General features: G+C 33.8%; 2 protein-coding genes and 1 long non-coding RNA gene across 3 annotated transcripts; all 3 read left to right on the forward strand.

The window, feature by feature from the left end:
* The first annotated feature begins 3,415 nt into the window (after positions 1-3,415).
* LOC106714281 (venom dipeptidyl peptidase 4) lies at positions 3,416-17,608 on the forward strand. The gene is made up of 13 exons (XM_014507284.2): positions 3,416-3,628; positions 6,317-6,476; positions 7,683-7,777; positions 9,544-9,621; positions 10,651-10,703; positions 11,664-11,854; positions 13,335-13,504; positions 13,643-14,287; positions 14,364-14,589; positions 14,675-14,825; positions 15,173-15,333; positions 16,694-16,899; positions 17,366-17,608. The coding sequence occupies exons 1-13, from the start codon at positions 3,626-3,628 to the stop codon at positions 17,456-17,458; spliced, it is 2,232 nt and encodes a 743-aa protein (XP_014362770.2). The 5' UTR covers positions 3,416-3,625; the 3' UTR covers positions 17,459-17,608.
* A 438-nt stretch (positions 17,609-18,046) lies between these two features.
* Positions 18,047-20,043, forward strand: LOC106714282 (peroxisomal N(1)-acetyl-spermine/spermidine oxidase). The gene is made up of 3 exons (XM_014507285.2): positions 18,047-18,118; positions 18,376-18,582; positions 18,665-20,043. The coding sequence occupies exons 1-3, from the start codon at positions 18,051-18,053 to the stop codon at positions 20,001-20,003; spliced, it is 1,614 nt and encodes a 537-aa protein (XP_014362771.2). The 5' UTR covers positions 18,047-18,050; the 3' UTR covers positions 20,004-20,043.
* Positions 20,044-22,233: 2,190 nt separating this feature from the next.
* On the forward strand, positions 22,234-26,024 carry LOC106714283. The gene is made up of 3 exons (XR_001357163.2): positions 22,234-22,541; positions 25,774-25,826; positions 25,985-26,024. It is a non-coding gene; the product is annotated as an uncharacterized LOC106714283 (long non-coding RNA).
* Positions 26,025-27,333: the final 1,309 nt, after the last annotated feature.

Below are 27,333 nucleotides of genomic sequence, written 5' to 3' on the forward strand. Positions count from 1 at the left end.
TAAGCAATTAAAATATTTTATACTATATCGATGTTTTATTTCATTAAATTAATAAATAAAAAAATCCAAAATATCAATCCGTGTTTGGCGTTTTACATTATTGTTGTTACGTAGCGTTTCGAATTGTGTTAGCCGAACATGTTATTACAGACAAACAACTCAAATAGTACATATTCAAATTCTTCTAACTGTGAGTTTCTATTGACGAAACAGCTATACAAAAATATGCTTATCTTTATTCTTTTTCGCAGCAGCAATGGAAAAAATATGCAATAATTTTGTATCAGAAAATTACCAAGCTGATTTTTTTTATAAAGCACACAGTTTAAGTAGTCGAAAAGTTGTTGTAATGTAAACCACTTAAAAAGTTTTTACCTACAAAGAGACAAAAGGTCTAAAGTCAAAGGGTGCCTTTTGATTATGCGAAAAGATTGTTTGCATGCAGCATGTCCCATAAAAAATGTCTGATTTTGTTGTAAAAGTAATGGCGAATAATTTTTAACAATTGCTAATTGAAAATTAATCTCCAAATGTAAATATAATTATATAAACATAAACTTTGAAAAAATTTCTTACTCAATTGTTACATTTAATCAAGACAACTTATTTTGTTCCATATTATTGCATAATCACTTTTGTCATTAAAATTAAAGTGACATAATATTTTTCTTTTAAATACAATTATTTAATAGGACCGGAGATCCGAACGGCGCCAAAAGTGAAAGGAGATATGAACGATGTCGATTATACAAGACCTCTATACATATACAGTCTAGTTGCACCTTTAAACAGAGATGCATAACCCTGAAAATAAGTATATTGAATATATCTTCACATAATGTGCCACACGACGGATATTTCTATTGTCTTAATGTTCTATATCATAATACTAAAGTCATTTATCTTAATTCGCTTTGCATTGAAACTCGCGAACGTAACTTATCAATCAAATATTATCAAAGTAAATAAGAATTGACACTCATTGTTCTAAATTCAATGAGAACCTTCTATATATTATAAAAAGCTATGTAAAAAAAAATTAAATTATTGGTTATCAATTTTCGTGAAATTTTAGATGACACAAACACATTTTTGTATTCTGTTGTAGAAACAAAGTACATTCAAACTTAGATAAGCGAGAGTACAAGGAACGCAATATTTTCTCTTATAGAGGCTTTACTCTAACAGAAGTTTTTCGCTTATTGATGTCGTCCATCGGGACTGGATAATGACTCGTTTATAGAGGTTTCGCGCGTATCCAGGTCCGAGTGTAATTAAAATAATCTTCGGATCGGTTTCAAGGATCGAATATTGATTTCAGGTTTTGTATAACCTTGGCTCCTTTACTAGGTGTCCTTGTATTAAAAGGGGGATCAAAGACACGTTTAGGTTTTCTTAAAAAAACATAGTTTATATTAGCAAAAATTAATATTTAAATAGGTAATCGATGTCTAAAAAATATAAATTGTATCATAAATTATAATTAATTGGGTCATTTTTTAAATATATTCACGTAACCAGTATCACAAAATTTCCTGTTTCGATCTTATTTCTAATTCATTTCAAAGATTATATAGATCATTTGTAATGTCATCAAGTTAATTAACTGTAACGAGTGATCTACATTTTTATAGAACCTGTCAAATTCTTTTACAGAAAAGGAGTCTGAAGTTGTTTCCCAGGCGACCTTGAATTTTGTATTGAAGCTGTTTTTATCGTCTGGTCGTTGGCACTGCTTAATATGAAGTGAATACTGTGACGTAAGAAATGACGAGACTCGCGCCATTTTGCGGTTATGTTAGCATGTGTTATACAACTCCTTTCAAATGTCGGATTCGCCACAATACTGCACTGTTCGAAGTGAGGGTTTCAACAAAAACAAAGACATCAATATGTGTTACAATTGTTATGATAAAGGAAATTCACGTTAAAATATCTATTTATCTCGTTTGCATTGTAGTTATTGTACAAAAATATTAATTAAGTCGTGCCTAAGTTGATCTAGAAATCACTGATGAACTAATGTTTTTGCAATTACCTTCATAGTTGTACCACTTTTATTCTCTTATATTATTTATGTACTGTCTTCACTATCATTTTAAAGAATACGTTATGTCTACGTCTAATGTCTTCATCCCGACACTGAAGTTCAAGGACTGGAATCCTGTTAGCCCTGTGGGAGAACAAAGACCGCTTTAACGTACATAATGGTGTCTATTTGTTACTTTATATCTATAAAAAGACCTTTTTAAGTTTTGCGTTAGTATAACAATTTGAATACTCAGTAGCATTTAATTGAATGAAGATTTCGTGAAGTATTTCGACTGTTGTCGAAATATATTTCAATGGAATAGGTTTTAAATGTACTATTGGACATAGACTTCGTTTCTAGACAGGCGGCTATTTCACATGTCCTTCAAACTATTTATCTTGACCTGATAATTTGATTCGCAGTAGAAACTGTAGAAAATGTATGATTATACGTCGATCACTAAACGACCAGCGACCAGCTTGTTAAAGAGTGACCTACCCATTTTTAAACGACGTGGTGCACAGACAGTTTTGCAAGAAATTCAAAAGCAGATTGAGGATGACAGAATGAAAGCAATAGACTTGAGGCACCTATTTTCGTGGTTTAATATTTGTGTAGATATTTCGTCATTAATGGGTTTTGAGATACATTATGCTCTGTAAAGCACTAAACAACAAAGGTCATATTCGTGAGCTAACGGTCGAATGCTCCGTACCTCCGGGCGTCCTGAATTCCTCTGTCACAACTTATTAACTCAATATTGACGATGGTGCAAACGACGGCTATATTTAGCTGTATCCTGTCAGGGCGCATGGAACCATCGTACATGTACCATAATTATGTATGTGTTTTAATCGTATTTATATTTTTGTACAGGTGTCGGTGGAAAACCAAGACAAGGATGTGCGTAAAATTAGTTTTATCACATTAATATTATAAATGCGAATTTTAAGATGTATGGATGGATGGATATTTCTTTGAAGGTATCTCCGAAACGGCTCAACGGATCTTGACGAAATTTGGCATAGGTGTAAAACATAATGTGTCTGGAAGAACACATAGGCTACTTATTAAGTTTTTCTTTAATTCCGCGCGGACGGAGTCGCGGGCGATAGCTAGTTAGTAAATAAACATGATAATTTATATTGAACTCGTGGCTTATATTAAAATAATAGTAAACAGAGCAAATTGATTTAATTACAATTAAGCATGATCTCTAAAAAACGATTCAATTACTTAACTATTTATGTTACAATGCAGCAATTGACAGACCTAAGAGAAAATTTAGTGGCTTTTGACCTGATTGTAAAATTAACTAAGTATAGGTTGTTAAAACCTGTTTTGTTTTTGTGCTTGCTTCATTGTACTCCAGAGGCGAATGCGCGCGCGCATTTTAGGTTTAGTCTTTTAGTCTGTGACTGATTGTGTCAGTGAGTGTTCACGCGTCTCGCGCGCTGCTTGTCAGTCGGTTGCGCGAAATTTTCGTCGTCCGTGCGTTGTGAAGTTGTGATGTTTAGATGTTCTGATTAACTCGTTAACTCTCATTGAAGAGATCTTGTGCTCGTCCCGTGACTAGTTTTGTAATAACGTACTATGGTAAGTTGTGTTCCACTGAAATGATTCTATAAAGAAAAATTATACAGCGAAAGAAACTAATTTTATGGTTTTTATAGCGTTAAATTTAAATTATTTACTTTTCATTTTTCAAGTATTTTCAGTACTCATGCGCTGGAGCAATACAGTGACTAAATGTAGCATGAGATATTATATTTCTTCATTTTATGCTATAGTTGATTTGTCAGAGATGTTTTTGTGGTCTCATCTACCTTTTCTAATATTATTTGGGCCTTTTCTTTCGCCACTTTTTGTACTCGTATTTTTTTATTATGTCTATTGGCTTTGATATAGCGATAAATTCAACAATAAAACATTATTTGATTGTTTAATTAACCTTTGACATTAAATAGAAAAGATAACGTTTTAGTACCTTTGATGCAAATAAATTAGTTTATACCTACCTATCACGATTAATATTCTCTTAGCAATTAGTAAACTGAAAACTAAAGTCACTGTCTTAATTTTATTCCTTATAAGTATTTTTTCTAGCCCATTGGAATTGTCTAGGACCTTGACGTAAAATTGAAATAAATTGCCCAGGTCAAGAACCTATTACACCTTTTAACCTAATTGCAGTAAATGTACCTAGTTAGTATGTCACTGATAATGGTCTTAGACACATTAGTTTACATACTTACATAATATAATTATAAACACATAGATATATAACTATAATAGATATATAACTTGGCAATCTAATACCAAATTTTAACATACAAGTAGTAACAATTTCATGCACCAATTCATTTAAATTTTTTATAATTTTTTAATTTAATTCAATTTCATGTATCAATTCTTGACTTATTGTCTAGATAACAACCAAATCGTATATTCGTCTAAGACTACTGCAAAACTATAGACCATGAGACAAAATTTGTCAAAAATTATGAATGAAAACTAGATTTATATTTTATATAAAAAAGAAATCGTCTGATCTAAATTAAATATTATATATGGTATATAAATTTTGTCTTTTCCATTCTAATTTAAAAAGAAAGAAAGAAAAAGTTTATGGTAATCAATACTGACTTTACACAAATCGATTTACGTTATCCTATTTTTTTTTGCAATCTGTACATTGCGCGTAATAAATTAGTTACTATTTTGTATTCTGACCTTCATCTATGATTTCCTGATACCCATTTCTTTTGAGAAATTCAAAACATTTCTTAATTATAACTTTAGTAATTCCGTGACTACACAAACATTAAATATTTGAACGTTACGGTGCAATTCCTGACGATAATTGCTATCCCTGTCATGCTCTTTGATGAAAAAAACAGAAATAAATGACAGTTGAAATTCACGGTTAATTTAGCTTATTTTAATACAATCAGTTGAAGAAGTAGCGACGTGAAAAACTTAAAAAAAGTAGTCTTTGGAGCTTTAAATGACAAGGGAAATTGATACAGACTTGACCAGCCGTCGCAATAATACGTTAATGTTTAAATAAACTCTGCGATTGGTTAGACGATTGTCCTGATTAAATATAATGCTCAAAGCCCTTTGTTGTACGTTCAAACGCTCCATTTGATCCTGGTGATACGGCCAATGATAACGTATGTTTTGCAATACCATCTATTCTGTTTTTACTTTTTGAATAAAGAAAATGCATGAAGTACCGATTCAACTTAGGTCAAAATAAACTGATAGTCTCGTCGGAATCCACTGATGAGGAACAATGGTAGTAAGAGACTGATCTTTGAGTAATTAATTTTTGGGAACGCATCTTGAAATTGTGGTAATTTTCCTGTTGAAGAAAATTACTTCATCGTAATTATATATTTGGTGTCAAGTCGTGCTCGAGTCAAAATTTAGAAATAGCCAATGTAATGAAATGCAACACGCATACATAAACATTGTATGCATAATCATGATATTACCATTAAATTAAGTCGGTTTGATTAAACAAAGCTTTGAGGAAAACAATAGAAATATTAAGAAGTGTGTTAATTATTTTGTATACTATAAATAACAAACAGAACATTATTTGTACTGTTTCTTTGTTATCTTTTTAATTATTATTTGTATACAATAAATTTCTTAGCACAAACAGTATTAGTCTATTATTCAGAAAATGTGTTGCATGTGTGTGTAGTACATGGTATTAATACACCATATATTTTGTCTTGTATGTAGTTAGACTGATATGGTCAGGGTTATTTATCACACGCTTTTTATGTTGTGAAAAAAAAAATGAATTTACTGGTGGGTTTCTTGGATGTCGAAATAATTATAATAATTACTATTTAACTATTGTGTGCACATATGTAAAGAAATTATATTTTTGCTGTGTTTTTTGAATGATACGGTCCGATCGGGGCCATCCAAGGACATCTACGAGTATGATGTAATGTGAAGTAAAGGTAAAAAAAGAGTCTACGCCTAGATTTAGGTCTTATTGAATATTCAATAGTTTGGTCGGTACTTAAAATCCATCGTTTTAATTTTCATTTATTTATTCATATCGCCAGATATTTAATGGGGCTTAATAATAAGCCATTTTCCATAAGATTGCTCAATAAATTAACCATAACAGGATAAATGATATAAGGATAAATGTTATTCCTTGAAATGTTTTAAATACTACTACATTATTCAACGATTTTAAAAGACATGTACTAATCTGATACATGGCAATTTATTGACGATGCTTTCGTGTTACAGGCACGCTTGTTCGTAATACTGTTATCACTCACACTGATGGGATGCCTCACCGAGTCCTCCCTCTACACGCCGTTTGTTCCTAAAACATTCAATTTGGAAGAAATCGTGCCTTTACAGCCCGATTTTTATCCAGAAAGGGTGCAAATAAATTGGATATCAGGTAAGCGAAATTTTATGAAATGTAATATTTAAAACCTATCCGCATTTAGTAAATATGTCATAACATACAAACGAAAATTACAAGACATACTTACCGTGGGTTTTTGAGTCAAAAATATACGTCTAATACATATAGCTATCTCTATGTTGTCAAAGATAATGATGTTGATGACGATATGTTTTGTATAGAGATTTTAGGCTCAGAAGCCTACGATGAGTTATTTAAAGCTGGTTTCTTAGAGATTTCTTAAAGCTTTGTGTTTAACAATTTTGAATATTGCAATTTTTTTTTTATTTTATGTTTATTATCAAGCAAATTCTCACCTTATTGCGTATTTACTAATGGAAATCACATGTAGTAATTCTGCTTTATAGTTTTATATAAATGTTAATTTAATCTGTCAAGTTCTTGACATACTTTCGGGGGTTTGCACTACCTGTACATAAGCATTTTATTATGATGTCTTTCATTTTCCTTGAAAAGAGATCTCGATATTGCTTGTAAAGGCGTTTCAACAGGGGTAACTATTAGTTAAGCTTAGTACTTGGTTGATTTTTTAAATCTTCTCTCATATAAATCAATCTAGGGCGCCCAGAATGTCTTCAAACGGCTTCTGTACAAATGTCTAAAACGCTATAAAATGCAAAATTTCACTTTAAACTAACTCCGAAACATGCAAGGTAATTGCAGTCATTCACCTACTCTTTGCAACGGTCTTTATTCATTAATAAAAAGCGTACATAAATAAATATTTAATTTGCAATTACTTTTATGTCAGTATTAAATTGATATTCCAAAATAAAAAAGAAATTGAATTGAATTCTTTATATCGCATGTCTCGATGTAACTGTATGTGATGGTTAAATTCGCTTGTGGGTTTTTATGACCCGCGAAGGTATGCATTCTGTGGGTCTACAAGATCCGTTACAATCTTTCCTTGAAGGACGATGTGTGAGCTTGACTCATGTCGAATTAACCTAATTTTTTAAACATGTATTTCCCGAACATTTTTATTGCTTTTTTTTCTGCACGAGGAACGTAAGACCAGTCAATTATGCAATATACATATCAGATTGTGTTATTTATTATATTTGTTTTCAAAAAATGACTCGAAATTAACAATAGTCAAAACGATATATGTCAATATGTATATTAAAAATGGTTAATTTTATAATAGTAATTGATAAATATTTAATATATTTCCAGATACAGAGTATATAGTAAGGGAACATCAAAGGGATTTTAGAAAATATGACGCAATCACTGATACTTTTGTGACTATATTAAATGAAAGCGACTGGGTAAGTATTTAATTTATTTCTTATCTACTATTGTTCATATGACTGCAATGGTTACTATAGTTACTTAGTGTAGTTACTAATACTACGACCGATACCACTACTGTTTTGTTACTTAATCATTGTATATAAGTTTAAATAAATCAATGAGAGCCGTTATCAAAATGTCACGAAGACTTAATATTAGGTCCTTACATATGAAATTGGCGTTTTGTATGGGAGGAACAAAAAGTCGAATATTTTTTAATATAATATATTTAATTAATCAAAGTATGAACCATTATTTTCTATGCACTTTTGCCATCTCATAGGTAGTTCATTGATCCCTTTACCAAAAAAACCAGTCGGACGGGAATCAAAAAAATCTTTGAAGGCGATTTGGACTGCCCCATCGGAGTTGAATTTTTTCCCTTGCAAGAAGTTATCCAAATTTCGAAAAAAATGGTAATCTGTTGGAGCAAGGTCCGGGGAGTACGGATGATGTCTTAGACTTTCCAATTGAAGCTCTTCTAATTTAGTAGCCGTCTGTTGCGCAGTGTGTGGTCTAGCGTTGTCGTGAAGCAGCAGTGGCGTGGAGCGATTGACCAGCCTAGGTTGTTTAGCCGCTAGCTTTTCCATCATGGTTTGCAATTGCTGACAATAGACATCAGCCGTAATAGTCTGGCCAGATTTGAAAAAACTGTAATGAACAATACCGGCACTAGTCCACCAAACGCTTACAAGTAACTTTTTTGGGGTTAATTTTCGCTTGGGGCAGGATTTGGCTGGCTGGCCAGGATCCAACCATTGCGCTGAGCGCTTCCGATTATCGTAAAGAACCCATTTTTCATCACAGGTAATGATTCGGTTTAAAATACCTTCATTATTGTGCCGGTTTAGTAATGTAAAGCAACAGTCGACGCACGTTTGCCGGTTTGCTTCAGTCAATTCGTGAGGTACCCACCTTTCAAGCTTTTTAATCTTCCCAATTTGCTTCATGTGAATTAAAACAGTTTTATCACTAACATCGCAGCCTGCAGCTAACTCGGACGTGGTTTGCGATGGATCCGCTTCCACAATAGCCTTCAACTCTTCATTATCAACTTGAGTCTCAGGCCGTCCAAGGGGCTTGTTCTGCAGATCGAAATTTCCAGAACGAAAACGTTGGAACCAAAAACGAACTGTGTTTTCTTTTGCAACACGACCGCCATACACATCATTCACCCTTCGAGTCGTTTCCGCAGCACTAGTGCCACGGCGGAACTCGTACTCGTAAATAATGCGATATTTTAAGTTTTCCATTTTGTAAAATGAGTGACGCAAACAGAAAAAAACAGAAGAAAAAAAACAAATGAATGACGGTCATCGAACCACAAATACATGAGTCTATAGCTGTACAAATTTGAATTTGGAATTCCTTACCAAAGAGGAGAAATTCGTGATTAAAGTGGCCAGTACGAAAAACGCCAATTTCATATGTAAGGACCTAATATAAGCAAGTTTATTGAAAGTTTTACACCTTACTTAATATTATACTAAATGCGAAAGTTTATACCTGTTAGAAGTTATCTTCAGAACGGCATGTAAGATAAGATGTAAGATTTTATTTACTTTTTGATCACGTAAGTTATTGAAATATCCGTGTGTATTATTATGATGCAGATGTTTAAAACAATGTGTTGTGAGAGTAATTTTTAATGAGATGAGAGTCTGATAAATCCCACAAACCTTCCCACAATGTAATTCGCAGTCATTCAGTACAATTCAAATTGAATACCTTTTGTTCACAGTTCAATTTGAACCATTATGCTCTGACGTCGTATTCAAAAGACCTCAAATATTTTTTGCTGGCTGCTAACATGACTAAGGTACGTAATGGTTTAACCACATGCAATTTAATCTTGCTGAATCGTTCGTTTTAAGGTAAATGAACACTTAGTTCCTTGTTAGTTTAAATTTGTATTTAAATATATACAGTCGAGGACGGTTATTTCCTACCCATTTTGGTGTAGTAATTTGGCGGATGTTTGGTATAAGTTATCACTAGAACGACGCCATGGATCTCCATGAAGTTTGGTATATATATATATATATATATATATATATATATATATATATATATATATATATATATATATATATATATAAAACACAGCCTAGAAGAATAAATAGGCTGCCTATAATCTCGGAAATATGCACAGTTCCTGTGGGAGACGTTTAATTTTTACCCGATAACTTTGCAACAGTTCAATACATCTTATTGAAATTTGGTACAGATATAAAACAGTCTTATTTTAACTTATTTTCAATACTGCGCAGACAAAGTCGCGTGCAAAAGCTGGTAAAGTTGTAAAATTAAAAGATTTTTGACGTTTTACTATTCTTCTAGACTTTAAACATAATTGTAGATTCCCAAATGATATCAAAATGGCAGGTCAAGGTAAATATAAACAAAAATGAGCCTACAATTGCGAATGCAAATATTTGTATTGCGGCCAATCTTAAATTAGTCACGTTGTCATGAAGGTCTTAAAGTACATGATTTAGAAATTATAAAGACCTTTAGTTAGATTTTTTATTATTGATACATGTATTTTCACGGCCAAAATACGTGTATAAAATATAAAATATTTCTCAAAGGGGATATGAAAGATTACAATTTTTTTCACAGAAACTTTACCAGATCACTGTTCAGATATCACCATCTCAACAGTGACCTGGTAAAGACAAAAACAATAGCAACAACAAGGATAGTCGTGTTTGTAATTATTATAAGACCTCAAAATCATCTTAAGAGTATTCCAAGGTATAATAAAAATCAAAGATGAAGAGTGAAAAGTATATGGACAGTAGAGGACTGTATAAAAATTTAAGTTTGTAATTTTTATTTGTTTCAGGTGTACCGACATTCAACTTTAGCTGACTACTACGTTTATGACATCGAACTAAAGTGAGTTTAGATTGTAGGTAATAATTTTATTTAACATTATTGCTGCTTTCAAACTTTTGTTTTTATTGATATTGCAATGTGATTTTGTTCAGCTGTCCAAACTTAACATAACAAACAGTATTTCCTTTTTGATTATCTCGATACATAGAAAATTTATTTCTTCTATTTGTAAGCTTTAACCTGCGTTAAAATAGCGCCCGTGCGAATGTGTTAGTTACATATTTGAACGTTGATTTATTACCAAAATATAGAATTAAAATACAATTTAATTAACGATACTTTTATTAAGAACATACTTTATTATTTGACAATCTAATGCAGATTGTTCCTACTGTAATGGTTCTAAATCTTTCAAGATTACTTGATTTTTTTTTTCAAATGTAAATTATCGTAAGGTAACGTTAGTAGGGGGGGGGGGGGTAGTAAGATTACATACTGAAAATTAAACGTAAGCTCAAATATTAATTTCGAACAGAAACATATTAAAAAAGATAAACTTAATAACCGTGATCTTTTATGTGATGTTTTTAATAAATTCAACATTAGTATATACGAACAGTTTAGTAACGGATACGGTTTTAAATAAAACATTATTTAGTTTCTATTCTCACTACAAATGGATTCCTGATTAGTATGGAATATACGTCATGGTTAAATATCGAATATTAAAAATGTAAAATGCTTTAAAATATTGTACCTTGTTTTGTTTTATTTGCGCTTTCAAGTTAATTATAATTCCAAAGCCTTTAAAACTCATTCTTTTGTGAAATTGTACTATTATTTTTGTAAAATAAATAATAACAGACGAGCTCGTGTTCGTATAAGTATCCACAGAATATAAGCCATAGAAAATAGATACCTAATTAAGTTCATGTTAAAACTGTATCTAAATAATAGTATAAATGTATAAAGTTTGTCATATAAGTAGTACTCAGTAATTTATGCGGTTTTTGTTTTAAGGACTACATCTAAAATAGGGCAAGGGAGGACGCAGGTAGTGGAATGGGGCACGGGGGGTGCGCTAGCCTACGTGGAGAATAATAACGTTTACTATGTCCCAAACGTCGCCCGTCCTCACATAGTTACTGCGCTAACGAGCACTGGCATCCCGGGGGAACTCTACCATGGGGCCACCGACTGGATATATGAAGGTAAGTCATAAACATGACAACAGGTTCCCCTGTTTTATGTTATAACAAAATGTAAAACTCTTTTGTTATTTTTTATATCATAAGGTGGCAAACGAGCAAGCAATCGCCTGATTCGCTGAAATAGCAAAGCGACTGTTGCCCATAGATCTCCACAATTGCAGATGCGTTGCCTACATTTAATCGATGGAGGAAGGGATGCATAGAAAGAGAATATATCCCCTTACTATGACTTCCCTCCTCCGATAAATCCCCATCCCATTTTCTTCCAAACTATTTTACGCTACCAGAGATGTATGATACCCGCGTTATAATCTTTTTTTTATAATGTTGTGTTCCATGTTGGTAACATTTTAGAAAAATATAAATACACTGTTTAATATTATTATTACTATGCTGTATAAAAACTTAGTCAACATTTTTTCCGTTTCTAAATGCTTCGTTTGAAGATCCTTGAGCAAACGTACCGCAAAGAAAAGGATTCAAAAAAAGTCTTTTGCAACATCTTTAATGAATTGCGCGTTATTTTTAACAACATTTTGAGTGAGATTTTTTTCACTTTACATGAGATTCACGTGAGATTTTAACATTGGAATTACATTTATCTGGAAGAGAATCTATGTATTGTGTATTAAAATATGAGTATTTTGTAACTAAGTTTGTATATTTTAACAGTTTTTAATACAGGCTTGCGATTTTGGTCGTGGATTCCCGCCATTCGATTGTCATGAACCTTATCCTACCCTAGAACGTTACAATAAATGTTACTAAATTTTATATGCTATATTTTAATAATAATAATAAAAAACTTTGGTATATTATGTTGAATAAAATGGGACATAGTGGCGATAGTCTGTACAACATAGTTATTAAAGGCAGACGAGATTAGAAGTCCGCTCTAAAGCTGCGGCTTGTTGGGCGGATGTTAAAACTTTGTCCTAACTTAATTTCAGCAATAATTCAACATGTGACAGCGCGACAGTCACTGGTTAAAGTTATTACAAAAGTTAGTAGATATAAAATGTAATAGAAAATCTAAGCAATCAAATTGTTAATTAATTAAATCAAAATAACTACAGTTAAATCTTCGCGGGGGTTATCTGTAAATGTGCCGAATACGAAATATGCCTCGAAGTTTTCTGTCCACGATTATAAGTAATTAAGAAGATGTCACTACAAAAGTATATAGATAATACATTAATTAGAAATAAAAGGGTAATCTTGTGAGCTTGCGACGTAATTTTAACAAATATAAAAATACAATTAAAATTTAGATTCTTATTGCCGCATTCAGAATTATTATATGGTAATAAAGAGCGGCCTTTAGAGTAGATATAATATGAGAAATCTACATTAAGAGACTGCTCAGATAACCATTAAAACAACACGTAATGCGCCTGGAATTCCAAACACGTATAACTCAGTAATTTATTACTATAGCGGGTAACTGAATGCATGAAGTTTAATTAGAAGTATATTACAGAGGAGGTGTTCAACGCTCCTGAAGCGCTGTGGTTTTCACCCAACGGATCGTATCTCGCTGTAGCATCCTTTGACGATAGAGAGGTGGAGTCCGCGATCTATCAGTACTATGGCAATCCTAGCGATTTAGATAACCAATACCCAACGCTTGTTCAATTTAAATATCCCAAGGTAAGCTATATTAGTTTGTAATTTAAAGTACATAAATATGTTATTGTTACTAAGAGATGCTAGTTGTACGCAAACTAATGTAACCTTAAGCAAAATGATATAAAAACTAACCAGTATAGTTGTTCTTTTTCTTGTCAGGTAGGTCGCACAAATCCAGTGGTCACTCTTCGAGTCTACAATTTAAGTAATATTGAAAACGATCCCCTATATATACCGGCTCCTGTCGATGTTATTGGACTGGATCACATACTAGGCAGAGTGGACTGGGCGACGGATTATAACTTAATCGTCCTTTGGTTGAATAGAAGACAGAATATCAGCATCCTCATTAACTGTGATTTAATTAACAATAAATGCAGCATGGTAAAAGAACAAACGGAGAGAAATGGCTGGATAGATATTCCGGATCCTTATTTCGATAGCACAGGAACTAAAATGCTTGAAATACAACCATTGTTCTATAATGATCAAAGATTTCTGCATGTAGCGCTGTTTGACTTCAATACATTGACAACGACAGATTTGAGTCCGGGTAATTCTACAGTGACTGCGATTGTCGGATGGAATGAGGAAACGGATACAGTGTATTATATTGTGTCGCCTTGGGACCTACCGTGGCAGAGGCAGCTATGGGCGACGTCGCAAGGCGTCAGTAGATGCATATCTTGTAGGGACTCGACGTGTCGTAACGTAGTAGCAGATTTTTCACCTCAAGCTAGTTACGGTATCGTGTCTTGTAGCGGAACTAATTCGCCTCCTGTGACATATTTACTTAATGCAAAGGTAAAATATTGAAATAATTTCAAATCAATATTGTTTTTAAAGCTACTAGGATAATTTAACTGGCATTAATTTACAGACAAATGGATTAAAGATTATCGTATATAATAATGAATTGAGTGAAAAGTTAAGGCATTATCGTTTGCCAATGGCCTTATTCAACTCCATTACGCTAGACGAAGACATTGTGGCTCACGTAAAACTGCTACTTCCACCTGAAATGCAAGAAGGAAAGAAATATCCGATGATATTGAGAGTTTACGCCGGACCTGGTACAACTAGAGTTAGGGACAACTTTAATTTAGGTAATTTTGATAAACAACAATATTTGACCTTTTTAAACTAATTAAAGGTGCTAATATATCATATCTGTTGTGTTCGGTTTCACAGAATACTACGCGTCATATTTATCAACAAATAGGAGTTTTATAGTAGCATCAATAGACGTCCGAGGCTCAGGCGCTATGGGCGTGGAGGCGATGCACGCGGTCAACAACGCGCTCGGCTCCGTAGAGATAACAGACACCTTGTCTGCGCTCGAGTACGTATAGCTAATTAAAATTAATTGGTACTCAGATATGCTGATACACTATCTAGCTGAGTTAAGATTATTTCTAGAAAGAAATGTCTAAGTTTTTTTGTCATTTAGTAACTAGTAAGTATACAAAATGATGTGATTTTATTTAAGCCCTTTGTATAATAGATTACTGTGATATTAACAGACAACTATTGGAAAACAATAATCTAACTTTATTGTCCACATATAAGCTTTTTTGTTTTCCATTGCCGAAACACCTTGTTTTGTTTCCAACCAACCCACGTTTATGCCAAAGATAAAGTGTCTAGTACTTTCAGATTTTAATTAGATGGTTTTATTGCTTTTCTTAGACGGTTGATAAGTATTTATCCATTCATCGATCCGGACCGCATCGGCGTATGGGGCTGGAGCTACGGCGGATACGCCACCACAATGATGCTTGTAAAGGACGACGTTAGATTGCTGGCCTGTGGCGCTGCCGTCGCGCCTGTCACCTCTTGGCTCTACTATGGTATAATTTCATTCGTTAAAGAATCTGCCTATTTTAGCACAATTAATAATTATAAAAACCAAAAACTCTGACTGGACTTAAGGGGAAAGAATACAAAGCTATTGACACTTCCCTAGTCAGAATTGGTTCCGATATTTAGGCTACTGTCAGTCTGGTAAAATTGATTTAGTAAAAAACGTATCCAGTACGTCGTTTTCAATCAGTGAATTGTTAAAGCATTAAGTACGTAGACGGTACGTACCTAAATAAAACGTGTTCGGTGAATATATATAATATGCCATACATAATAATTGTACATACTTTTAACATGTAAGGGAAGTCACTGGCTCCTTTAATACAGGGAAACCTAGTAAAGGAATCAAAGTTATAATGTAACAGATGTGTAAAATGTACAATAAAGATTTATTGTTATTATTAATAATATTAATATAGTAATGTAAAGATGTACGAAGATCGTAAATATTTTGTTTGTAATTTTGAAATGCACGTTGGCAAATGACTGAAAGACAGCAAATGCAATAATATTAATTTTCTCGGCACGTATTCTTCGAGAGCTCATCTTGCGTTTCAGTGGAAATAGACAATGAATTGGCGACATCAGTGACATTCGCCACTTGGCCAGACTTCCAGTCTCCGAGCTTACAAAATATATCTTTAAATATTGTTTAAATTGCGTCTAAAAACATAACATCAAAAAATTTCATTGTACCTATGTAATAAATAAAACATTTTGACAAGTATTAATTCACTAGCATACTAATATAATATATTGAAAAATTAAGTTCAATAAAGTAAAGCGGGCTTTAAATGAAATTTTTAGAAGGGCGAACATATAGTTAGTTACCTTACTAATATTACAAATTCGAATTTTTAGATGTATGGATGGAAATTGTTAGAAAGTATCTCCAGAACGGCTACATGAATTCTATAAAATTTGGCATAGGTGTAGAGCATAGTCTGGAAGAACATATAGGCTACTAATTAATTTTGTTGTTTTAATCCGCGTGGTCGGTGCTCGGGCGATAGCTAAGGCTGACTATTGTCATATAAATTCATGTATAAAATATAGTGCGTCAAGAAATAATTTAGCATATCATAAGGTGTATACGATGTTCTATGCATTCGTTTTACCATAAAGAGATTGGATTTTGCTCTGAATTAAAGTCGTTTTATTATGTAAGATAAGTAAATAAATATACGTGTGTATGTATGTATGTTTGTAATAAATATACACAAAAATTACTTGACCGATTTCAAAAATTCTATTATTCTATTATATTTCTATATGATTCCTCAGTCACATAGGCTATATTTATGTAAAAAAATGTCCATACGAAACTGGATTTAATGATGATTACAGATTCAATATACACGGAGCGTTATATGGACACACCACAAGCCAATCCATTAGGCTACAAGCAGTCGGACCTACTAGGCGCGGCCCAGAGCTTGCGTGGCCGCCGATACCTCCTAGTGCACGGGAGCGGCGACGACAACGTCCACTACCAGCACAGCTTGCAACTTGCCAAGCAGCTGCAGCATGCTGATATAGCTTTCGAACAATTGGTCAGTACCAACATTACGAACGTGTAGCTAAATGCTGTACCTTCAATGTACCAACCTTACAAATAATAGAATAAGAATTGTCACTTTTGCGTTTAACATTAATTTTCGCTAATGAAAAGCTAAATCTCAAAATATTAAAAACTTATTTATTGCACATAAATAATTTGCACCTCGCGACCAATCATGTCATTTAAATTACCGTGGGTTTCTGAGACCAAAATATCTGTGTAAATATCTTACATATCGTCATCCCTGTTATTTTCTTTGACAAAACAGAGATAGCACTAGTTTTTAAACAGAGATTTTGATCTCAGAGACCCACAGTTACATCATTACGGTTGTCCGAATTAAAGCTATATAGGGAGACGAGCAGGAAACAGTTACTTTCTTTTTTATAACTTTCTCATAAAGTTTCATTTTGTTAAATTAGAAATAAGTTTTCATTATCGGAAAATCTTTATTTCAGAGTTACACCGACGAAAATCATTCATTGGCGGGAGTGAGTCGACATTTTTACCACGCGCTTGATCATTTCTGGACGGAATGTTTTGATCAATAGATATAAGTACTATGTTAATTTATTGATAAGTATATTACTTAATATGAAATGCAAAAATCAAGACTGCGTGAATGTGTTCCGTTGCTTCGTGGTACAAAAATCTTTACTTGTTCGTGATGACATTAAATAAAATGACGAATGATGAAAGAATAATGTAAATGTGATACGAATAAGTTGAGATTAAAGTATATTATAATTTATAAATTAGTTTGTTTTATTAGCATTTTTTTAACCTAGTGTTGCCCGATTAATCATCGTCAAATCCGTTGATACTCTTAAATTTTTCCTAAAAATTCTATACTTAATGAGATATGCAATATATAATAGTTACCGTTACGTAAGTTTTATTAGACAGTGAAAAGCGAAAAAAATCACAGGAAACATTGAACATGAAGATTTTGGACAAGTCAACTTTCAATGCAACGAAGAAGGTACTCTTCCATTATCATTGAAGTCAGACAATAGATTCCAATAGATTCTGTATTCTGTTCCATTTCACCATAGATAAATATTTGACAATGTCATAATAAATTTAGAAAATAAGAGAATAAATTTAAATAGTGTATTTTGTATTTTTATACAAAAATTTTCAATGCTAAATTCAAAATGGAAATCTCTCAATTTTCCAATCGAACAATGGGGGAAAATATTTAAGAGATGGTAAGTTATAAATATTATCCAGTGAAGAATATTTATATAAAAATATTATTTTGTCTTTCAATGAGATGTTATTGGCGGTAAAATACTTATTGTGAATTTTGGATCCCAACAAACATATTCACTTGTGCCAAATATTCTTTGCCCTAACAATAATATCCTTAAACAATATAATAGTTAATATCTCAGACTCTTTGACGTTAGTTGGTTAAGAAATGAAAATAAATAATTTCAAAAGCAACGCATTCAATTACATGTAGGATGTCGGAGGAGAATACCAAAATTTACGATTGTGGGCCCATAATAGACGATCGAGGGATATGTGCAGTAAAGCCTTGTGACTCTGATATATGCCATCCGCAACCGCGAGTCATCATCATCGGCGCCGGCATGGCAGGGCTGTCTGCCGCTGCTAGGTTAGCGCAACGCGGCATTGATAATATTGCCGTACTAGAGGCCAATGAAAGGTTTGTTACCATTAATGTTATATATGTCGGTAAAGTTAATTTCATTTACTTTCTACCTCTACATATTTTAACTTTTTTGCAGACCAGGAGGGAGAATTAATTCATGTTGGCTCGGTGACATTGTAGCAGAATTAGGCGCTCACTGGAGGCCCGACAACTGCTTCACCCATCTAGTTCATTCGTTGGCTGCGACTGAAAACCCTCCTCGACCTGGTGTTCCAGGTGCTTTGCATACGAGAGGACTTTTTAATAAAGCGGTCACTGGAAAAATGGCATATCCTCCCACGATTAGTGCATACTACAAATTTCGGCAAATAGAGGAGGAGGCTGCGCAATTATATTGTTTGGGCGGGAACAAGCAACATGGATCTTTAGTAAATTTTATGAGTCTTCGAATTCAACAAGAGCTTCATGAGTACCCACCGGAGCAGCAGGAGGATGCCGCTAGAATAATGTTCGGACTCGCACATATATTAAGTGCCCGGTGCGCAAGCGACACCGCATTGCTCCGAGCGGACCACTCTTGTTGTTTCATGAACATGCCGGGCGGAGAGGTGAGAGTGCCCTTAGGGTTGATAGCCACATTAGCACCAATCCTTCGACAAATACCAGAGGGAGTGATACGTTACTGTAAACCAGTCAATTCCATCTACTGGGGCACATCCCAAAAAGCGGGACATCGTGCTATAGTTTGCGCGTGTGATGGGGAGGAATTCCCAGCAGACTATGTCATAACTACGGTATCCCTGGGCGTGCTGGGTTGTAACGCCGGGCGTTTGTTTTGCCCGACACTATCAGCCGCGAAGATAGACGCTATGCGCTGTCTTGGATATGGTTATTGTAATAAAATTTTCTTAGAGTATTGCCGTCCGTTCTGGTTTTGGCATAAAGGAGATTTAAATTTCAATTATCAAAATAACGAACTTTCCTGTCAATCGAACTGGACTAAAGGTATTACGGCAATAGAGATGGTGCCTAATAGCAATCATGTAATATGTGTATGGGTCGCGGGCGAGGAAGCTATGGCAATGGAATGTATGTCCGACAAAGACGTAGCCGAGGATGTCACAGATGTACTGAGATGCTCGACTGGCAACCAATGTTTACCATATCCGGTGTCAGTGTTAAGGTCGCGGTGGATTTCAGATCCATTCTTCTGCGGCTCCTACTCTTATGAAGTGGAGTGTACTGGTGGCGAAGCTCAAAGAACTTTGGCGTGTCCGCTGCCGGGGCCCGGCTCACCGATACCTCCTATACTTCTCTTCGCCGGAGAGGCCACCGTTCCCGGTCACTTCGCCACTGTGGCGGGAGCAAGAATAAGTGGAATAAGAGAAGCCGAAAGAATTGTCCAACTTACAATGAGGTATAAAGGCCCGCCAATACCAGTAGAATGTCAACAAGCAGGGGCAAAACAAATATGAAAAACATTCATTTCGCCTAATTTTCTTAATGCGTTAACTGTCTCTTGTGTTCAGAAACAAACTAAATATAAAGTTCAAATTGTATGATAAAGTTACCGCACCGCATACCCAGAAATATATATATATAGTCTGTTTTCCAATTGTATTGAATTTCATTGCAATCTCGTATAACTTTTAGTGTTGGAAAATATCAAAGTTAATTAACTAGGAAATTTGCAAATATTCAGACATACTTAATTTTAATCAGTTTAATTTTGTCGAATTCTGATAAAACGATGTCAATGCAACTAGGAAATGCAAGTAGCTTCGGCTAGCTAACAAATAATAAAGTAAGATTCATATATTTTTGAATTACAGCAATGTTGTAGTAGGCATTTTCGTATGGATTATATCAGCCTTACCGTGCAGTGTCAGATAAAAATGAATGGAGGAAAGCGTATTGTCGCTTCCACACCGCCACGGAAATTGCTGGGTCGGGAGAATTGGCAAACCTAATAATGCAAAGTAAGGATGAAATAATGCATTATTTTATTATTTAACGGTTATTGTTTTTCTACCATATAGAATCTCTTTTTTTTTAAATTGTTTTGCCCTTTGCTCGTCATCATCTTCCAGGCTTTACATTCACATGGGACCGATGCATAAGGTTTTATTAACTTACTAGCTCTTGCCCGCGTCTTTGTCCGCGAGGAATAAAAAAAACACTTAGTAAGTATATGTGTACTTCCAGACTATGTTTTACATATGTGCCAGCTTCGGGATCGGGATCCGTTTTGAGGATTCATCTATCCAAACTTTTGCATTTATAATATTAGCATCTGTATGTTTCATTGACTTCATGACTGTGGATAACAAAGATTCGTCACTATTTGCTTTGTTTCTTATATTCTCCAAGAAATAAACTTCAGTTTAACGTTCTTTGATCGCATAAATGGTTTAAAGTTTCCTGATACAATTTTCACGATGTTTTATTTTTCCTGTTTGTACGTAAAAATCTATTTATAGATAACGAAATTAAAACAGTAAACGTTGCACGATTGTTTGGTCAATTCGTCTAATTGCGAGTAATAAAAAATGGTAGCACTTTCCTGTAACTCAATCAGTCTTAAGCCCCGTGTAGAGGCAGAGGGAGAGGGGAAAGAGTTGTGGATTACTTCAGCCGACCATCACAGCGTCTATTTCTAATGGAGCATTTTAGGGAGTTTTTTTTTATATTGAAAAAGCTAGTCGCTTGACCACGATTCCACCCGATGAAGTGATGATGTGGTCTAAAGTTTCCAGTGCATGTTATCATCCCTCAATTTCACGTTGAAAAATTGAGATAACAATGTTTAATAGTTTCGGCAGTTTAAATTTACAGTTACATTTGAAATTTTACTTTTGATATCCCATTGGTTTTATTCTTAACCAACAATTACAATTCCAGGTGTAGATAATTTTCTGCGATATTTTCTCCGACGTATGAAATGTAATTATTTTTTGTTTTAGTTTCGAAGAAATGAATTTTACGGACGATGTTTATTTATGATTGTAATAGATTGGGTACAGGATATAAATTTGCCAAGGTGCAATTCCTATAGACGGGGAATATATTATTCTAAATATTTAAGAAGTGGATTTCAAAAATAAATTACATATGTGTTTTAAGATGTTATGGTTTACGATGTGATACTGATTTGAATTTTACACTGCGATAAACTCCATGGTTTGGAATTCTCTCTGAACAAAATCGTTATCGTTGTAAAGCCTATTTATACTTAAAACGTAACTTTTTTTTAAATAGTTAACTTCAAATCAACGAATATGCAAAAATGGTCAGTATATGATAATAACCGTCCAAGTATTATGAACACATAAGGATATTTTTCTTAATGTCGATAAATAAAAACTCGTAAACAAGGTTCAAGGTAACGGATAAGGCCGGGTGAAAGCGTAGTGACCGGCGCCTCGGCGCGCGCCTCGCGAGCTACACTTTGCAGATGGCCGATTGCGGGACAGCGGGAACACGCAAGAAAACGTTGAGACTGATGCGTGACGCAGCGCGCAGGATCGGCGCCCCCTTCCCTGCGTGGTGCGTGCTCACCCCCGCGCACTCAGCACGCCGCTAACACGCCGCACTTCGCTTTCTCAGAAAAAAACATCGATATTCGCGTGGTGCGTAGCCTGCAGCGTGGTGGCAGGTGGCGGTGGCGCCGCGTGCAGCGCTGCGGTGCAGGCGGTGCGTGAGCTGCGGCCCGGGCGCCAGTCGCTCGCAACACGCGGTCGGCGCAGGTCGCGTTTATTCGTTTCGCGCCGCGCTCTCTACGCCGCCCGCCCTAAGTCACGGTGTCGCGATCGGGTGCACTCCCTCACACCCTGCAACGGTATTGGCGCACTAGGCGGCCTGCACACATGCACTTTTCATTCATCCCGGAGGCGGCCGCGGGTCGGGATCGCTTCGCTCTTGGTTCCGTCTTATCAATCGCCGTACGTCTTTATGAGGCAGTGACCCTGAAGCTGAAGCGACTTGTGTAGTATCGAAGTGATCTACCCGAACTGGTAAGAAGGATGTTTGGCTTATAGTTCAATAATTATAAAAAAGGGTTTTAAAATTTTGCCGTCAGTGTACCTAATATTTCTGCGATGAAGGAGTATTGCGTTTTATATCTCATAGAAGTTGTCATGAGGGAGAAAAGACCAATAGTACTGGCGAGATGCCAAATACCGACCGCGCACATCTTTCAGTTACAAAATATTTTAGAAATATTGTGTTAGTCACTTAAATTAGGGACATTCTGATCGCTCGTCTTTGGAGAAAACGAAAAGATCTAACGGAAAATATTGAATAGGAGTCTTCCAGAGCAGATCCTTCTTACATTCCGGTGTTCAGGAATTATTTCTATCAGTAATCTCCCTATGCAGCACACATTTGAGCACATGTTTCTAAAAAAGAAGGCTGCCATAAGCACAATTTAATCCATTAACCAGGATCTTTTAAACGTATCGCTAATTTTGAAATCCACTGTTCTACTGTACTGTTATAATATAAATCAGGCTATCTATTCAAATTAATTTCCTATCGAAATGTCTAGAAATACGATTTTCTTGTAAGGACTCCGTTATAACGTAAGCGTCGTTGTTCTTTGAAATGAATTCAGTCTAGACAAAGTCCAATCGAGATTTTTTTTTTTGCTTAAGTTCTTTTTGCAAAAGATTTTTTGTCAAATAGTTATATGTAAATATACGAGTGCTCTAAATATGCTAATATTCATCATGGTACATCTGTTGTATATAATAATGAATAAATATGGATGTAGAGCTAGGAAGATGCTAGATTGGTCAAACAATATTATAGAACAAATACATGACCCAAAAACTCGATATTTTAATGAAAATTTTTCATATGTACAATTACAAAAAAAAAATTAAGAAATATTCAATACAATTATTACAAATATTTGCTACATTGCAGAGCAATAATAACATATGATTAATACGAAATGGTATGCGTATATAAATAGATAGCGTTTATTTTGAGATGTCACACGTAGCCATTCCACAAGTATGTAAGAATTTAATTCCACTCTTCATTAAGAATAATTTTACACTAATTTACGCCTATCTAGCTCACAAAAGTGATTCCCTGAGGACAAGAAAAGTCATTTTGATCTCGGAAAATTTCCCGTTTTTGATAATACGCAATAATGGTTGGTTTGGTCTCAGCCAGACTTCGCGATCAGTGATTTCTCAAACTAAAATTACATTAAGTGCCTTCCTTAGTAACCTTTTAACAAATGATTTTGGCACTCTGCGAATTACTTCTAACGTTTGTCGAATTATTTGATGATGTATAGCATATTTTGGCGCTTTTGTCAAACATGACTTATCGTTGATCAGAAGCTTTTTGTAGGCAAACGATGTTAAAGACTTTTGATAGGGCTCCGAGTCCAATTCCTTTGAAAATTTGTAACTTATGCAAAATTGATCGTGGATAGAATATATCTAAAAAGTTTTATGTTAGTAAAACGTAGTGTACGTCCTTCGTGAGTGTCCGGACGACTTCAGGTGTCGCAAAGCCACTGATCTCATAAAATCTCGTTGTCTTCCAGCTCTCTCTGATACTTAAATTTAGACAAATATTTTTTTTTTTGGTTCTAAACTTGATAATATTGTTCAAACATGTTTTATCACTAGTTAGAGTTTATCTTTTAAAAATTTACTTTTTAGTACTGATTTTAAAGGAATTTTATTTAATAATTCATTTCATCATTATTATCGGAACTAATTTAAGATTTAAGAATTGATCTCTTTAGATTTTTTTCTATTTTCTTTTCCAACTTATTTTTAACGAAATGTATTTTGTTGAAAAAGTTGATTATAATTTCAACTAAGAAAATTATAGGAAAATTAAAGTTGTAATAATCTAATTTCAAACAAAGCAATGATTTAAATTTATTCAGAATTTATTCATTAAAGTGAACTTCAAATTTTCCGATTCCCCTTACATTTGTTTACGCCAGCTAGTTCCAGATTAATGAAATTATTCGAATGATTTCAAACGTCTGTGAATTGCTTAACTCGAACTAATTCAGCAAGCAATGTGTAGTGATTTGATTTGAATGGACAAAACGAATCTCATTAGCACATATTATACCAGAAGTCTAACTTAAGATAGGGACGACAAGGCCCTGGTTAACAACTCTGGTCTACGTTCACGCTCTTTCTGAAATTTCATCGCAGAAATGTGCAAGTTTCATCACGATGTTTTCCTTTACCACAAGAACTTCGTAATATATATCAAATTCGAAAACCGAAAATCTCATTGGTACTTAGCGACGAATACAGGATCTATAGATTCGTCCAGTGCTTAACCACTGAGCCACCGACGCTCCCAAAATTAATAGCATTGGTTAATTGTCATTTCAGTCATTGTGTTAACGTTTGGAGCAATTGATGAGTTGCTATCGGGGATGCAATTTCCCCGGCGTATAATTGTTCTCTAGGCTATTACTGTGCCTAACAACTGACTTCGAGTCGCTTATTCTGAAACGTCGTTTCGCGTTCCGAAAGCCAGTTAGATTTAATTAAACAAACAACTGTGGTACCAACTATTTTGCTTTATATTTAGCGATATTTTTCAATATTACCTTCAATAAATCTATGTATGTTGCAGTTTGAAAATTGTTTCATAATTAAATAATAAGGTCAGTAATATCAAATGATTGTTAGTTTAATATGGCAAAATTATTACAGTTTAATTCACGAGGAGCGCGCAAAATATATTTTTATGTTCCGTATTATTAAAAATACTAGATGAGTTGCCCGCCACATATATGTTCGCGTTATTATCTCGTCCCGGGGTCTGACCCATTTCCAAGTGGCTTGGCGATGGCGAGCTAATATTCAAATAGATAAATCAAACGTCTACAGACTTTTTGCGTGGCAAAGATTGATGATAAAAATTTTTGGGAAATTCTTTGAAATGATATGAAGTATATTGTGATATAGATATTAACGCCGGGTATGGACAGTAGATAATACAAATCCGAATATATTACATTGGATACAGTCTTGTCATGTTCTTGGCTTTGTGGCGATGTGTTAATAAGAGGTCAGAAATTAGTCAGCATTTTCGACAGTAGTTTTTATTAGTATTAGTATTTTTTTTGGTAGGTAATAATAAAAATATTCTATTTTTACAACGATTAATATTTTAGTTGTAAGTATTGTAGTTTTTTTTATCCTAATTTATGGTACAATAAATAAAATTTTAATTTCACTTTTGTTTCAGATTGTGGTCAAGTGAACTATTGAAAACAATACCTTCTCTAACTGTAAAATAATGTAAAGTAGTAATATTTTACGTAAATGTTTGTTCATTAAATTTCTTAAAGTGCCTCATTGTGGTTTAGTTTTAGTATTATTCAATTTTATTAACATTTTTTTAATATAAGTGACAGTGTTTAAAAAACAATTACTATTAGTTTATTTTCTGGTACTAGATTGTGAGAAGTTTCAACCGACGATTTTGAAAATTCAGCGGTCATGTTTTGAAGGTGAGTTATTTTTTTATCTGTTTGTAAAAATAAAGGGTCTTACCATAAAGAACGTAGACAATGTTTCAAATATATTTTAACTTAAAAATACGTCAACCCTTTTATACCTTAGCTCTAGCACCCGGCTCTGATTTTTTAAAAATCAATGACAATTCATTATATAAACTTAATAATGTAGGCTTCTGTAATACGATCTTTACCAATAAATAATTGAGTACTTATACCGAAAGCATCGTGGTGATACATACACAGTTCTGGTGAAACATATCACCACGTTGACGTCAATAATATCAATCAACGGCAGTCAAAGGGTTAAAACACGTGTTTAACTAAACAGCGTCTCACCGTATTTTTTGGAGTAAAACAAAAAGTGTTTAATTAGAATGTATTCACTCCTTCTAACTTAAATAGACTATTATTCTATCACTTTCAGGTGAATGTAACAAAATTATTGTTCTTGAAACTATACAAATCCTAAACTGTTATCATTGTTAGTTAAATTTATTCAGATAGGATAAAAGGAGCATTCAAACTAGCTCTGTCTTACTATCGGATACATTCGAGTTATATTACAATAGTCTTGGTAAACAATTACCAACGACTATTGATAAAATAAAAGATTTTTGATGACATTTAGATATAGGATTATTTTCTTATTTTTGTATGAGAATAAATAGAGATTTGATTCACGATTTATTACTTGTTTATATATTCTAGTTTCTATTTCGTTTAACAATATTTCTCATATCAATATTCTATTTCCTGTGTCTACATTCAGACATCAATTAATTTGCTTTTCTATTATTACATTGGCGACAATCCAACTGTAAAGACATCGTGGTGGCCTTCACAAAGGTTAATTATTTTAATTCTTATAATATTTACATGCGTAATATGATTTATATTTGCGTTTAAATTATTTATTGTAACAGTTTTCACGGTCATTTGGAACTTTCAGTGATACGTAAATGCTCTTTCTTTTGCTCTCTTTGTGAGACCCATAAATTCAAGTAAGTGGTTATCTTGTTAGATTTTTTTGTTAGTTTTTGATATTCTAGACAGTGTTGTTATATAAGTGTACTATCACAAGTCAGTGAATCCACGTGTAATAAGATTCATATCTTGTTATCAAAAATAAATTAATAATTATCTTCGTTTTAATTCGTACGAGATTTTTAGTTTTAAATAGTGTTTTTTATGGTTTTAATATTGAAACAGAACATAGTTTCTTGTTGCATCGACATTGGCATCTTTTATTTTTCCTAAAAATACTATTAACAATAGATTGACTTTTA

The sequence above is a fragment of the Papilio machaon genome, chromosome 1, assembly GCF_912999745.1.
Source record: "Papilio machaon chromosome 1, ilPapMach1.1, whole genome shotgun sequence".
NCBI classification, from domain to species: domain Eukaryota; kingdom Metazoa; phylum Arthropoda; class Insecta; order Lepidoptera; family Papilionidae; genus Papilio; species Papilio machaon.